Source organism: Styela clava, chromosome 6 (genome assembly GCF_964204865.1).
Source record: "Styela clava chromosome 6, kaStyClav1.hap1.2, whole genome shotgun sequence".
NCBI classification, from domain to species: domain Eukaryota; kingdom Metazoa; phylum Chordata; class Ascidiacea; order Stolidobranchia; family Styelidae; genus Styela; species Styela clava.
The window spans coordinates 11,621,824-11,638,279 of record NC_135255.1 but is presented as its reverse complement, the minus strand read 5'-3'; the positions used below and the strand labels follow the sequence as shown (position 1 = coordinate 11,638,279).

Here is a 16,456-nt window from a genome sequence, read left to right as displayed (position 1 = left end):
CGGCGGCAAGAATTGGATATTAACATCCCCTACCCTCAATATATTTGTATTGTTTTTTAAAAACTCGTCCCGTTTGGACTTGTCAATATTATTTTCATCAATTTGTCTAAAAGATAGTACCCAAAGCTTGGGCCTAGTCTCATACAAGGCGGTTAGCTCTTGCATGTAATCTTTTGTTGTTACAGAGTTAGTGAGTATCTCAATAAACGTATTTATGTCAATATCTCTGCTCACCTCAGCAGCCACCGAACGTGGTCTATTTCCCTGCAGTTCGTTCTGTCCGGATACAGCGGCGGAGTAGTCCATTGTTTTTCTCGCGGTTGTTATATTCCACAGGTAATATCCAAAGTACAATTTTAATCAGAACAGCGAATTACTTTTATTGTACTTAGTACAACCAAATACTCCACTGTCTAGACTCAATCAACAGCATTTTTCGTCCTACACTACAACACTGTCTGACAGCTGCGCGACAGTCCGACATATAAATCGGAATCCTTGAGAAAATCTATCACTATTGCAAGTATGAGAGTCATACTGCTTTGAATTCGCAATTTTGACTGCAACGAGTTTGAAATACGACCGCAGTGAACCAAGCCAACTTCGTGGCCATTGCAGATCTCTTCGTGTAGACATATTATCATTTCAAATTGCAAACCTTGTTATATAACTTGCCATATCGAGTCAAAAATGCAAGGTATCGCACCAGGAGTTATAAGGACGGGCACAAAAGCTTCCCCTCGACGAGGACTTCAAAGGTAGGAAAGACGGTTGGTGTATCGTTGCGCGTTACGAATACGCCCGCCGTCACATTTCTGATTACTATGCATGGGAGATAATTATTTGCAAAAATATTTCCCTTACGTTACATCCCGACTTGGATTGACGGCCGGGCGAGAGGCCGTGGTTGTGCATATTATCGAGCCTTCTTAACTTTCCTCTACCCGGGAGAAATTCTGTATACTATATTGATCTTTATTATAGAGTTGAGGCCCACTCGACTTACCAGTCACACCACACCACAAAAATACATGTCACAAATAAAAAGTCTGGTGATTTATTTTACAAAATGAGAGATTGAAATATTTGTTTCGCAGCATTTCACGACCAATAAAATTACCAAAACGTAGCACTTTTATTAACTATTTCCCACATCTACCATAAATTGTCTGAAGTTTGGGATTCTGTCAGAAGTTTTCGATTGAATGGAATGAATTTTTGATTGATTCAATTAACCAAAGTCAGAATTTTTCTTCGATGACGATAGCATTTACATGCGTTTTAAAATTCAAAATGACATCAAAATATGCACTCTACTGTTTTTCTCTTTTTGTAGTTGGCCCGATAATGAATCTAATGAAGCCTTAATTGTTTACTGTCGATTTTGTAAACAAAATAAAAACGCAATTGCAGACTTTTATACACATACATTAGGTATTGCACAATATAATGTTAATACCTATTTAAATTACAAGCAGGTATCACAACTTAATAAGTCATACAATCACAACTAACTAATACGAATTCTATAAAAACATGGGAACAAAGCTAACATATCGATAACATGGAATAGTTATAATAACGGAGCTTGCAAACATTATTTCTAAGTGATATACAGGGTGTTCATGAAGTCCTGTTGCCAGAAAATTTTGTTGTAAAGTCAGTTCTCAATATATCTTAGCCAGGTTTGTTTTATTTTAATTAGTGTTTATTCGATTTATTTTAATACACCTTTTAAGTCCAACATTAGTTGCACGAAGTGCATCAACGTTCTTTTACCTAATTTAATTTAGGAATTTATAAAAACCCTGTACATCCACCACAAATTCTATATACTGTATAATATAACTCATATTTTCACCACAAATAAAGTGAATTCAGTGCAATGACGAGACGATTGAACATGAAGTATTTTGCCCCAATCACATTTTTAATTAATTAAACAAATTCTTGAAAATTAAAAAAGCAAAAAGAATTAATTTAACCATGCTTTTTTAAACAATTTCGAAAAAAGATAATTTTTTTTTTATTGATTTGAGGGAATCTATTTTTAACAAGAAAAACAAGTAATAATAAAACACTCAATACTGATACTGTAATTACCTTATGTTAAGAGTCAAAACAGAACTCTTCCGCCTATTAACTCTACAATCCAGTGGCATATTTACATACAAAAAAAGAATAAAACAAAAATTGGGAATCTTAATAAATTTTTATCACACACAGTTAAAAAAAATGCATTTTCAATGAAAAGCAATTTCGAGAATATTTTATTAGATTTGACAACATTTTGTAGGATAATGTTGGAAGTAAACGCAATTAGCGAAAAAGATATAAACTCTTATTTTAACATAATAGTGTGCATTTCTAAATTGAAATTTCAAATTGTTACCAATTTGCTTCAATTCCATAATGACATTGCTCATTTATGGCATGATGAACCAAAAATTTACAGTACACAATAGATAAACAATGTTTTCAATATGTAAATGCCATCTATTTGATCATACATATTCAAACTAGAATCCGGGATACACCACCGGCTACATTGTCATTTCTAGTTTGGATTAGACTTCATAATAAAATACAAACAGAATAATTCATAAACTAAAAATAGACTTTAATGAAAAAGAAAGATGACCAAGGAGAATGGTACATATATTGAATGAGATTTTCAAACTACCAGGAATTCAGATTAAACTGAAGTTACATACTTTTCCGTTTTTCTGCACACATAAGACGTAACTATATTATTGGAATAAAATGTGATGTGAAAAAATAATATAAACAAAAATTGTATGATGCTATTGATGAGCCGCAATAATTAATGAACGCCTGCACGATGCAAAACTATCATCAAAAATTCGTTTCAACAATAGAGTGTCATGTGCAAGGGGATATTAAACTGGTATATTTCGTTTGTCCAAAAACTTGTATTCATATGAAGTTATCTGCTTGACAATGATGTTGTACTAGTATTTGTAAACTTCCTCTACAATATTCCAAGATTATATTTTTAGGATCAAAATATTACCATAATAATAATTTTAAAGTATCAATTTGAAAAGATAAAAAAATTCACAATAGTCCAATCCAATTCGTCACATTTCTGATTTATTGTAAATGTGAACTTTCAGCCGACCTCAGGCCAACCTTTAAAAATGAGTCAAGTCCCCAGTTTCGCTCCGTAACATCCCTACCTAATAGTCCCATAATGATTCATTTATATAAGATCAGAAGAAAAAGTTTATCTGCATCAACATTCACAAGTCATCAGTAAAAAACTTTCCATTTTACTACAATTATCCAACATAATGTGTTCAATAACGTAAAAGCTTTCCAATTACGAATATTTCAAGCATTGGGCGTATAAAGCGATACAATTTCATTCCATACTCAGATAAATAGCTATTGAGATTTATAAAAAAACATCTCTGTCATTTTAGTAATATGGCAGGTTGGCAGCTCATATAATTATATTTCACCCAGCATAAAAATTCACCAAGCAAATTGTTCGGTTTTTATCATTCATTAAATCCCAATATGAATTTGACTGAATCCGGAAGATCTTGTTTACAGGCAGAGAGCTGTTCATAAATTCCATATGCTTTACGCAGAGTCTCATCCAAATTTATGTTGCCAGCCAATTCATTGATATGCTGAAAAAATAGAAATAAATAAGTTGTGAAATATACTGATTGCCTAAAAAATTAACGGCAAAACCGAGATTTTTTTTAACCAGGGGTACGCAAACTGGGAAACAAAGGGAAGCGACAATGCTGAATCGTTAAAGTTTGGTTAAAAATACTATACCAGGAGTGTGAACATTTTTTGTCCATGGGCCATATAACCATCTTCAAACCTCTAACTGGGCCATACAAAAAATAAGGAATGTGGCTATCGCTTAGCCTTACAGTAATAAAGGCTGAGGGAAAAGCGACAAAAGAATTAACGCAGCTACAAAAGCAAGAAACTTTATGTATTTTACCTATGTGAGTACCTTTTTAGACATAAACTCTCAGATTAGGATGTTATGCTTGGAGTAAAATCTGAGTGTTGACAAGGGCCACCATAAATGGCCTGCGGGCCGCCTGTGCCACATTCCTGTACTGGACTATAAAAGACATGGCACAGTGCAAACAACATAAATGTCACTCTGACTTCTTAAATTGAGACAGTATAAAACTGTATTTATTGCTAGGAGTCACTTATTATTTGCTAGTGTAATAGGGTACTAATAATTTGACTTTTCCACCATGTCATTTTAGAATCAGAAACACACAAAAAAATTGAATATTGCATACAGTTACACATAAAAACAATATTATTTTTTACAACTCTAGAATAAGAAGGCAAGAATCAGTTGGTGGTTTAAAAAAGGTGGAATGACTTCCCTAATTCTAACTTCACATTTTATGTGGTTGTGTCACCTCAGACCTCAATAAAAAAAAATAAAAGTTGTAGTCCTTGTTGTAGTTTCTTCATTTTCATTAGTTTTTCGAAATCCGATAAATTACATATAAGGTGATTCAAAGAATCTTGCTGTATATTACCACAAATGTATTTCCATAACATTTCGTCTGACCAAGGTCATACTTCCTCAGACATAGCCTACATAATTCACGAGCTAGTCTAAGCTTGTCCTACAAAACATTACGAAAACCAATTTATGCTAATGTGCAGCAAGACTCTTGCATCACACTCAGAATAATTATCTTTACTCTTGTTACAGCATCCTTGCATTATATGCATATGATTCTGCCGGCACAAATGCAAAGAAGAAGGATAAGTACTGTATCTTACGGACCATAAGGCACACTGTCAATAAATTGCATAGATTGGGTTTTTATTCATACATGAGGCGCACCGGGCTATAAGACGCAACGGCACTACCTAACCAATACATTACGGCTTAAGATGCACAGTGGATTTTGGGGCCAAAAAAGGGATTTAAAGTGCGCCTTATTTCCGTTAAAATACTGTAGTTAATCCTGCAGAAACCCAATCGATGTCAGAAATTATTATTTTATTTTTAATTAATCAAAATGACACTCTGTGTTGCATTCCATTTAAAACAGCTTAACACAGCGTTGGAAAAACCGACAGCCGAACAAATTTACATAATGTAACTAAACCTACTTTTAGTATTTCTGTGAAGCCACATTCTTCCTTCATGAGATTATGTTTTTCAGTTTCCAATATTGCAACACATATCAGAAGATGGAAATTACAACAGGGTAGACCGCTCCATAGAACCTGAAAAGGATTATTTAAATATGCTAATAAAGGTTTTTTATATTGGTAATATTTTACAGATGATATAAGAAAGTGCACTTTTATCTCAAGGCCGAGGAAGCATACTGAATAATAACACTGCTTGTCCTACCTGCACACATGATGCAGCCAGAGGAAGGTAGCCACCCCCCTTCTGAAATTTTCGAAAGAATGAAAGAGTCGCTAATAACGCGTGCAATTGCAAATTGTTGAAATTGCATATTTTTCTGTCAGCAAGATCTATTATTTAGGTTGTGAACACCTTTACAACGGTGTTTATACTTCGTAAATCCCAAATTTCTATCAACATATTAGATCTTGCGCAACAAGGGCGGTGATAACTAGTTTATTGTTCTTGTGAAAAAACTGGGACTGTGAATCTAGTGAGAATTATTACAAATTATATACCCAAAGCTGCATAGAGAAAGGCAAGTAAGAAATGGATCGAAAATTATACTTGCGGTGTGTTGCAGCACACCGCAAGCACAAAGGGTGTTTATAAAGTATAATTCTCAATACATCTTACCCAGATTTGTTTTATTTTATTCATTGTTTATTTAGGTTTTTTTAGAACATCTTTGATATGCCTACCATTAGTTGCACAAAGCACATTGACGTTTTTTATGAAGCAATTGTTTGTTTATTATTTATCAGCTAGAATTTAACAGAAGCATTGCAAATAATAAAGAAAACTAACTTTTGAAATTTATTATATTCTAAAAAAAAATTTGCAATACCTCCCACAATGGTTGTATATCTTCATATGAGAATTCACGTTTGAAATGTATCAGAAGCCATCGGAAACAGAAATACACATTAGCTGATTCTTTTTCATCCAAATGATCCCATAATTGAGGTTCCATGAACTGGAGTAGAACCCTCAATTCACCAAGTTGCCTTTTCATTCCAGCTTGATTGGCTTCGAAGTTATGATGCTGGATTAATATAAATTTGAGAAATTAGTTTTTGTGTTTGATATTTTCGCTATGAACAATGCTCTTCACAAGCAAGTCATTCAGTCATAGGAAATAAGTCAGTTTGATATGCCCAGAATTAAAACAAAGTTGCAAAAATAGAATTTGTTAATCAAAATTAGAACTCATATTAGAAATAATCATCACCTAATTCACCACCTGGTTTTATGCTATTCATATGACTCAGAACAAGTTACATGAATAGAAAACTATGTCATCATGACTCACCTTAGGACGTATTTACTACAATTAATAAATCATTAACATCAATGCAATGACAAGTGATATTATAGTTTATAACTTCATCAAAAACCTAAATTGATGGACAGTCAATTTGCAATATTAACCAGAATGGAATTTACATATTTATCCAGGGGAGAAGAAAGCTGATGGGATGGCTTAACCATATGGCGAACCACGGCCTCTTGACCGGTTATCAGTCCATGTCAGGTATGGGATCAGTTAACTGGTTATTTGTTTCAGATGCATGGACGTGATGGTAGAGGAAGCCGTAATCAACTAAAGGTTATATGAACAACCCTATGACAGCAAGAAGTCGAGCGATCATCTCCAATACCCATCGTTCAAATTATTACTTAACAGTTGACATGTAGGTTATCTCGACACTAGATGAATAAATTTGTAAATTTACCACAAGATCCATGTATCCAACAAAACACCAGAAAGCATCAACTTCATTTTCCAAAACTTCTAATAAAGGTGACAGAAGATCACTCATGCCTTGAACATAACCTGCCAATAGAACATATAATATGAAGTAAAAGAGATTACTCTTACTGAGAGATTTCTTACAGGCAGGGATATCCAAAACAAATCGGATATTCACACCTATTTGTGGCTCACAATATTTCAAATTTTTGAAAATACGACAATTTATACACTCTTCGCTTCGAACAAGGCTCTGCATGAGCAGGCATTGCTAGGTAATAAGTCGCTATAGCAGCGGTTCCCAATCGGAGGCATGTGGCTTCCCAAGAAGGGCCACAGAGCAATTGGAACGGGCCACAATGCCACAAGCAAAACTGATTCTACCAATGGATGGCCACCATAGGATGTGTACCAGTTTAGTGTTAGGCCATAATTTGAGGTACAAATACTACGGAGGTCACTTGGCATGTCCCCGAACTCGTAATAGAATTAAAATAGGGAAAATTGGAATGAAATATGGCCTAACCCTAACCTGGTACACATAATACGTTCCGGCGTCCGTCATCTCAGTTCATATACTACGGGAGTACCGAAATTCTTATTCTATTCTACTTTTACGTAATGAAATATTTACCAAGATCAAAATTATGCATGCAGTATGTCATCAGAATATCGAAAAGCAATTTCAAACTCAAATTTCCATCTTCTTTATAGAACATTCTTGTACGATCCGTTCTTATGACATCTTTCTCTACGAGATTTTTTCTCTCTCTGTAATAAAAAATTATTATTTCACGATAATAACAGTTCAATGAACGTTAATAACAATTTTATTATCAGTTATCACATAACGAATTCTCACCTGAGTAAAGCAAATCTTTTTTGTTGATCTTCGTCAATCGATTTCCATTGCATTTTCATTCTGTAGTAATCATCCCTACAAAACAAATTTTAGTTGTCAGGAAAACCATCATCACGGAAAAAAACATTCCTTAAAAATGAATCACTTATAAGTAGGTAGAACAAAGAATGGATACTGACACAGTAACTTGAATCAATCACCTTTCATAGAAGAATGTTTAAATAGGCTTTAAACCCCAGAAGGATGCCAATATTTAAGCCCTAAAATAGTGATAGCAATTTTAAAAAAGTTAGTGAATGAAAATGGTTGATCAAAAATAGGATTCTTTAAATTCTACATACTCTTTAGCTCTTCTTCTGTCAGCTAACTCTTGTTTTGTCATATTCCAATCATAATACTTCAGCATATATTTCCATAATTCCTTCCGTAGAGTTGGATCAATGCCCTTAAAAATATGTATAAAATGATAATTTTCAACGAGGTTCCATTCCCTAGACTCCTAGGGAATTCCCTAGAAATTTTTTACAACCCCTTAGTTGGGGGTCTGATTCGAAGTTTATAAATTTTCTTAACCCAAGTCGGAAGTCATTTGTAAACTTTCTTCGGCTCCACTCCTTGCTACCAATTACATACTGGGAGTTATACTCAAAATAAAAACAAGTTCAAATAATCATAACTTACTCCATGAAATATCGCCCACATCAATTCATCGACTCTATGTATCCTTCCTTCCTCATCTTTATGGGTTTCCAATAATGCGTTCGTGACTGGGAGTCCTCTTGGTTGTTCTGATCGTGGACCCAATTGTGCCTAAATTGAATATGAAACCTTTAGAAAACTGCTGTCATATAAGGGCACAGCCGTCATTAAATTTATACTACTTTTGAAGAAAAGTATTATATGATTTTACGGCACACCAGAGTCAATATAATCTAGAACAGGGCTTCCCAAACTTTTGAGCTCGCGGCCCCTTTTAATGAATTAAAATTTTTCGCGGCCATTGTTCACGCGAATAATGCTAAACAGTTCAAAAAATTTGATATTTTATTGACACAGCTAATTCTCAACTTTTAATAGGGCTACTCAACAACAAAAACATCTGTCTTAGATTATTTAATGTAATGGGTGCGAATCCTTCTTGCTGCATAGCAAGTTCAGCCGTGGTGCAATGTTTGTTTATGCAGGCCTAATGATAAATTACGATGTCTGCCCACCGACAACCTGGTCATACTCCGGAATTGTTCACTCTTATTGATCAAACTTAGCATAAAGCAGCAGTTTGCAGCGGCACCAAATCATCATGGAAAAAACTAATGGCGCACCTCCACTAAAAAAATATGCTGCTGCAAAATAAAACACAAGTTTGTCATCGTTAATATGTACTTTGTGCCTTTTGAGGTTTATAAAACATGTAGGCCTAACTCTGCCTAGCTTTTCTTTAAAATGCTTAAAACTCACTCATGTTCGATAAACTCGGTTCAGCAAATGAATAAACTGCGGCCAACGAAATTGCAGCATTAGGGTTTACCTGTTACGTTACAGCATAACAGAAAGTAAATAATATAGAACGGTAAAATGAATTTGCTTCATATACATTTCATTTGCTTTAATGAGAAACAATAAAACATTTGGAATAAATATAATATGTAATGTTTCGAGGCGCACTGAGCAAATCGCTTTCCGGAACCGTTAGCTTAGCGCTTAAAGCCGGCATTGTTATGCAAGCACGCAAATCGGGTCAAACGATCAGCATATGCATTGTTATGCAAGCGCGATGATTCTACCGTGTTTCCCCCAAAATAAGTCCAAGCCTAAATTTTGAAAATGATTTTAATTCAACCACTCGCCTTGAAAAAAGACTTCGTCATTAGCGCAATTTGTTCACCTAAACCTAATTTTGAAAATTCGATTTTCTGTAGAAACCGATTATTTTTCCTTGGTTTAAAAAGCGTTGCGCACCCCATCTCCTTTGCGATTTCGTATTTATATAAAGCAGGCTTTTCTACCATGGCCCAACAAATGTGATTTCACTGACTGTTGTTAGATTTTGTTTGTTCGTTTATATAAAACTCATTGCAAAAAAGGTACTATATTGAAATGTATCAAATCAATACGTACGGTACGTTTCACGGGAAGTCGCAACTTGAGCAAGCACCTATTTCTGGAGGGCGTCGCAATACAATAAAGTTCGAAAACCACTGAGTCCTAGTCGATAGGAAGAAATCTACTTTTTAAATGATTAATAATCTATATGTAGCAGCTATTTTAAATGAAAATGTGCTTCTAAATTGGTATCATATTAAATCATATTATTTATATATTTCGGTATTCATATTTTGTATATTAAAAAAATCTCGTTATTCTCTACATCCCCCCAAAATGAGCCCCAGTGTTCGGAAGAAAATTGAAGACAATGTCTTATTTTCGGGAAAACACGGTATGATGATGTATATTCACTCGAAATCGTGAAATTATCGTTTTACACTATTTTTAATAATTGTATTTTAAATCAAGAGTGAAAGAGTGCAATAGCTATAGTACTTTGTGTAAAATTGGTGTTCTCTTCGCGGCCCTTAGAATTCGTTTCGCGGCCCCTTTAAGGGCCACGGCCCCTAGTTTGTGAAGCCCCGATCTGGAATACAGCTGTTCTTGTTTCACTTTTCAGAGGCTATATACAACCAGCCCGCACCTAAGTACATCGCTGATGTTGTTTATTGCAGTGTTTCTAAACCTATGGGTCGCGATCCAAAACCCGGTACACAATTTATCACCACTTTATCATTTTATTTGATTGTTGGGAGGCGATGGCAAACGTATTTGTAAGAATTTTTTTTGGAATCTTGTTAAGGGGCCATACCTCTCCCTCCAAATTTTCCACCTTTTTTAATGCAGTTTTGCGGCATGCTCGTTTTTTTTTCACGAAATCTTCAAAGTTACTGAAACCATGTCAAAATTTTAAAAACTAGCTCATGGCTGACAAGTGCAGCTTTCTCAATTCAAGATTTTGAGAAATTTGATTGTGATTTTATATTAGTAAATTAATTTTGTGCAACAATATTAAAAAAAATCAACACACTTACACATGTTATAACTTCAAAGCCGTTTGTTTGTGTTTCGTCAGGTTGAATTTGAATTCGGCTCGTTCCAATTGTTTCTATCAAATCCTCACTTACAACTTGTGCAGTCTCCTTTGCTGGTCTATTACTGGAATGTTCCGATGGAACCATAATGTTTTGCAAGAAATTTGTAACTCTCGAGAACGAACGAAGTGCAAAATCTGACGAGTCCTGAAATGATCGGTCAAGCAGGGTTTATACTTATTAAAATATTCAAAATTTGGCCACTGGCATGTGTCTATCTGGATTGAATTTTTAAGGCTTCCAAAAAAATAATATTGGTTGGCAACAATGACCTCTTTGACAATTTTCAGGATGTGCCCTCTGAATAAAACCAGTTAATATATACAACAGGTACACGCCACAATGGCGCGTACTTCTATTTTGCTATTCTTTTTCTGATATTTTGGATGCAAATTTGATGCAACCCCAAAATCTGCTAAATAACCCCAACCACGGCCTCTCGTCCCGTTACCAGTACATGCAGCTACGTGAACCACCTTACGGTGGCAAGGAGTCCAGCAATCCTATTACATATAATTATCCCCACAGGATTCGAACCTGCGAACCTACGCAGTGTAATCAAAGGTACAGTGGCGAGCGTATTCCTAACGCTTGACACCACCTGCCACACCATTTAATTACAGGCTTAATTAAATCATTTACAGTTTTTGAAATTTATTTAATTTATTATTACCTTGAAAAGTCGTGACGTGTCATTATTGGCAGCAGGAGAACTTCCAAACAATTGAAGTTCATCAAATGAACGAGTAAGTGCATTATCATCATGTTGAGTCAATCGGAATGTATAAGGATCTTTGGGAAATCTTAAGATATATATAGATATTTTTGTATACTTTAAAAATACATAAAATGGTAATTTGATCTATTGCTCATTCAGTTTTATTAACATCACAGATGACAAGACTGGCACTGGTAGCACACAGGATTTGGCCAGAAAAGTTGAATACAAAATAAATGAACAAAAGTGATTCAAGAGTCTTGCTGTGAACTAACACAAAAGTACTTTTGCTACAGCGCCCTTGCATTAAATGCATACAAATACACCGCGACAAAAGCGATCACCAATCGATAGAAGAATATAATTTATATTGCACAATTTCAGTTGATTGTAAAAAAATTTGTATCCTTATCCTTATTCAAAACAATTAATATTTTAAAATCATTGAAAACACTCACGGCATAGCATAAGCATACATCTTCAAAGTTTTGATAAATTTCTTGCAACCTTTGTCATGGAAATGAAACGTGGGTAGAACAGAACCATCTTTACGCCAAAGTGTGACGTTTGGCCAACCCAATCCTCTTTTTGATCTAAAGTAATGAGAACAAATGCAAAGTTGGGGGCATGTTGGAATGTTGGCATGTTGGAATTTCCAGAATGTCCCCTCTGAATAAACCAGTTAATATACAGGGTCAGGGTGTCCAAAAAGTTTCGCCCGATTTCATAGCATTACCTACTGCAAATTTGAATAAATTTGGTTGTATGATAAATGGAGACTACAACATTTAACATCTATAACATCCAATTAGAAACAGGTCGACTATAAATCTTTTTTAAAATTAAAAAAAAAATAACATTTGATTATAAAGACTTTATAATCGGGCGAAACTTATTGGACACCCTGTATACAACAGGTACATTCCACAATGGCGCATACTTGTATTTTGCTATTCTCTTCTGATATTATAAATGCTATCAGCAAGATTTCCATGACAATTTCACACAATTTTAATAATTTTTTCTTATTCACATTCAGTTATCTTATTCACATCTTCATAACAGACGTGCGGTGATTGACATGGTATTCAATCCTGATATTTTAAACCTGTAATACCTTTATTAACTAGCACAACATTGAATTTTACAATGTAAGAATAAAAAAATCACCAATTAAAGTACCGGTAGGCTATCCTACAATGCTCAATTCAAAACGAATAATATAATTGAATGGATTTGAAATTAGTTATAATTCAATATGTCAAAGCATAGATTTTTGGGAAGTATTTGGGAAAAATTTTGAACACTTTCTGAAGTCTATTAAAAATGTCTTCATTTATTTCCTAAACACGGTAAAAATGAAGAAAACAGATTATTATTTATCAAACCATCCTGGATTTCCGAAATGGAGGAAGTATATCAAATATATATTGACTTCTATTTGTTCCTAGTTTATGTTATATAATTTAGAATTTATTTGAAACTCCATTTTCAAACATAGATATTATTTTATAAAAAGTTCAAAATGGTAGTGGTTTTCTGTAACTTCGATTTGATTCAATAATTCAATACAGTAATTTTATTTTTGAACATAAGCATAATTTTAAAAAATTTTCTTAAAAGTCATCGCTTCCTGGTAACCACAAAATAATTCTACCTTTTCATTAAATCTAATTCAGCTATTTCCACAGAAATATTATATTTGGCAGCTTCTTCATCAGCTTCTGCTTCTGATGATAGAGAACCTCGTTGCATTTTCTTTCCATCTTTGTCAACTTTTAAAAATGCGACTGTTTGACCACCATTGTTTATAAGTGTCCAGTCAGGATCAATTGGTTGGTACTCGTTTACAGAGCTCAGACTACTGGAATAATTTAGGAAAAAATTAGAAATTTGAACTATTTAGAGTTTTTCAATATCTGAATGATAATATTTTAGGTATTCTGCATCAATACTTTGGCTTATTCAATTATGGAACAGTATACATTATTTACAACCGACAATATTCAGCTACCATTTAATTTATAAAAATAATGAAATTCGAAACATTTATGGATGAATATAAAAAATATACAATCACGTTATAGATTGTGGTTTAATATTTCCATTCCAAAGGCATGAAATTCCATTGCACTCAACGACAAAGAATTTTTTTTAATTTCAATATAATTTGCGACTATGTCACAATATGGAACCAATTTGATTCTAAAAGAGTTTTATGCATAATCACGCAATTAAGAATATTTGGAATGGCTTATATAAGTCCAATATGTGAAATTCGTAGAGCATTCAACCTTTGATTGAACATGAATATTCAAAGTCGAAAATATGAAAATCCTAAAGTATACCGAAGCTTACAATAAAATGTTACATATAAGAAAATTACAAAGTATGTAGAATTTAAAAGTTACATCACAAAAATACAAACAATCAAACTATTTTTTGTTGAAACAGATTTTGTTGCATATAGAAAAAGTAAGATCTCCATCATAACACATCAAAATTATTGACAACTTTTTAATAAATAAGCATTTACATGTTATACACCATTTATCAGAATAGGTAGGAAAATAACTTACTCATCTCTGGAATGAGAATGCAAGACAGAACTTGATTCTCCATCTAATGTATAAGTATCGTCTTTTTCAGAATTGTTTTTATCTGGTTCATGATAGACAATCCACTTGATATATCTTTTATTGTTCTTAAACGAAAATAAATAAATTTTGAGTTAAGGACAGATATAACAGTATTGCGAAAACAAATCGAACTGTTCAATATTTTAAATTTTGCTAAATAAGAAAATTCAATCGTAGTAAAAATAAAATACAAGTTATGTACAAAAATAAAATAAATTAGTACAGTAATTACAGAATTATGTTGATACAAATTTTTCAACGTACTGACATACCATTTCTGTTATATATAAAGTTCCACCAAGCAATATGTCTCCCCCATTTTGTTCATCCTCTTTAGCATTTATGAATACACCACCCTGTTCGTAGACATCCTGAAAACAATGAACATAAAATAGTTTATGGAAATATAATTTCTTACCAAAAATGCGAATTCCTGCATTTGGGCCAATTTCACCCTTTTGTCTGTTTGTGCTTTTTAATACAGTAATTAACAAACCATACCGGTACCAACATTAGCGGTATTTCTGTATTTGGGCAAATATCTCAGATTTTTCTCGCAATCCAGTAATCGCTAAGTTATTGGTTTTGCGGAATTGAGTGTACTATCTGACTATGGTAGTAAATTAAAAAATTTAATTTATCACTAGTAGACTACCTGATAATCTTGAGACTCCGCCATAGTCTAAACACCGGTTGAAGCGGCGTTGGACACGAACAGACAGACAGACGAACCTGCCTTCGGCTTCAGAATGTACAGATCTACGGTACCGGTAGTCTACCTGTATGCTTTATCAGATATTTTGAAACCTGTTTTTGTCTGGCACAAAATGCAACGAAAAGTTAATGAATTCAACAAATTTACTGACCCATAGAAAAGAAATACAAAAAATGCAAAATAACTACGTGACTGTCAGGCTGCAGAACTAACCGCGACAAAAAACAGCAGGACACCAACACAAAGATGTTTTGTTTTGCTCTGACGTCACTAATCATGTGTTCACGTGAAGTCGGGAACATTTACCACTGACGCATCAGGCCACGCACGGGTTGTTTGAGTGAAATCGTAAATATGTGAAATCAATGAAATTAATGTCATTGGTGAAATCAGAAACAACTTTTTTTGTAATTGCAAAACTAAAAATATTATCAAATTGAACAACAACATAATAATAACAAAACTATCCATATGTATATTTCATGTCCAATAATATAACCAGGGCTGCCATCAATATGAACCCAAAAATAAGGACATCAGGGAAACATAATGATAGAATAACGAAGAATTGAATGTAATAAACAAAATGTATTCATGCCAGTGCGACCCGTGTCTAATCATACCTTGCGCTAGAAAGGATTTGCTCCAGCTGTATTTTGATTCAAGTTACACGAACTGATTTTGGCCGGTCTATTGTTTTGTCATTGTGCCAATTAATTTGCTGTTATTACGTAATAAATGCGCGTAGCAATCAATGAGGTTGTAAAATATCATTTCTAGCGAATCAATGATTCGAATTGACCAATCGAAGTGCCTGGTATTAGAACCTCTACCCAACAAATAAGGACAAAAATAGGGACACATAACAAAATAAGGACGTTTCTCAGAAAAAAAGACAAAAATATTTTCTAAGACAAAAACCTTCAAAATAAGGACAAATCTTATAAATAAGGACGTTATGGCAGCCCTGAATATATAACTGTGGCAATGTGTGATCTAAACCAGGCTAAATACTTCTCACTGTGGATGGATATAGCGACATAGACAAATTAGCTTTCAGAGTGAATGAAAAATTGCAGAATATACTATAAAATAAATCAAATTTTGTTTTTGGATGGAGATATAACGCAAATGAAAATTGTGTACTTGTCCTGTCCAGTGTCCGCAATGTTTTCGTGCATTAATCGCTCTACTCTACACGAAAAATTTCCCAGCACATGTCTTTCAGTTTTAATGAGAATCGTACCTAAAATGCCTTTCATTTCAATAATGGCGAAACAAATTTGTATTCACGCAAATTTGTTATATTCAGTATTAGGCTTGCACGTAATTGACAAAAATCAATTCCGTAATTACGGCCAAATCGATTACGTAATGACCCCGTAATTGCGATATTTTTTTTCACACTTTTAAACCTATCATAACGACCAATTTAATCCACTTCTATTCCGAATGGGACATCGAC

At 33.8% G+C, this 16,456-nt stretch overlaps 1 protein-coding gene across 2 annotated transcripts; it reads right to left on the bottom strand.

Annotated features, from left to right (window-relative positions):
• Window positions 1-1,041: 1,041 nt before the first annotated feature.
• On the bottom strand, window positions 1,042-15,114 carry LOC120330742 (TBC1 domain family member 17-like). 2 transcript variants are annotated; one of them, XM_039397650.2, is made up of 15 exons: window positions 14,932-15,114; window positions 14,549-14,647; window positions 14,217-14,341; window positions 13,295-13,498; window positions 12,096-12,230; window positions 11,593-11,722; window positions 10,860-11,066; window positions 8,461-8,589; window positions 8,121-8,224; window positions 7,780-7,854; window positions 7,552-7,688; window positions 6,901-7,001; window positions 6,012-6,209; window positions 5,140-5,256; window positions 1,042-3,659 (listed from the first exon to the last, which is right to left on the bottom strand). In XM_039397650.2, exons 1-15 carry the CDS (start codon window positions 14,953-14,955, stop codon window positions 3,525-3,527), a joined length of 1,920 nt encoding a protein of 639 aa, XP_039253584.2. In that variant the 5' UTR covers window positions 14,956-15,114; the 3' UTR covers window positions 1,042-3,524. The 2 variants fall into 2 exon arrangements, with proteins under 2 accessions (XP_039253584.2, XP_039253583.2); XM_039397649.2 differs by having other exon boundaries at window positions 13,295-13,501; window positions 14,932-15,113.
• Window positions 15,115-16,456: the final 1,342 nt, after the last annotated feature.

Excerpts from the sequence above, each read along its gene's own strand:
- LOC120330742 (XM_039397649.2), bottom strand. The coding sequence starts at position 14,955 with ATGGCGGAGTCTCAAGATTATCAG. Across the intron at positions 14,648-14,931 it reads CGGAGTCTCAAGATTATCAG|GATGTCTACGAACAGGGTGG; the intron begins GTAGTCTACTAG and ends CATTGTTTTCAG. Across the intron at positions 8,590-10,859 it reads GCTTTGAAGTTATAACATGT|GCACAATTGGGTCCACGATC; the intron begins GTAAGTGTGTTG and ends TATTCAATTTAG.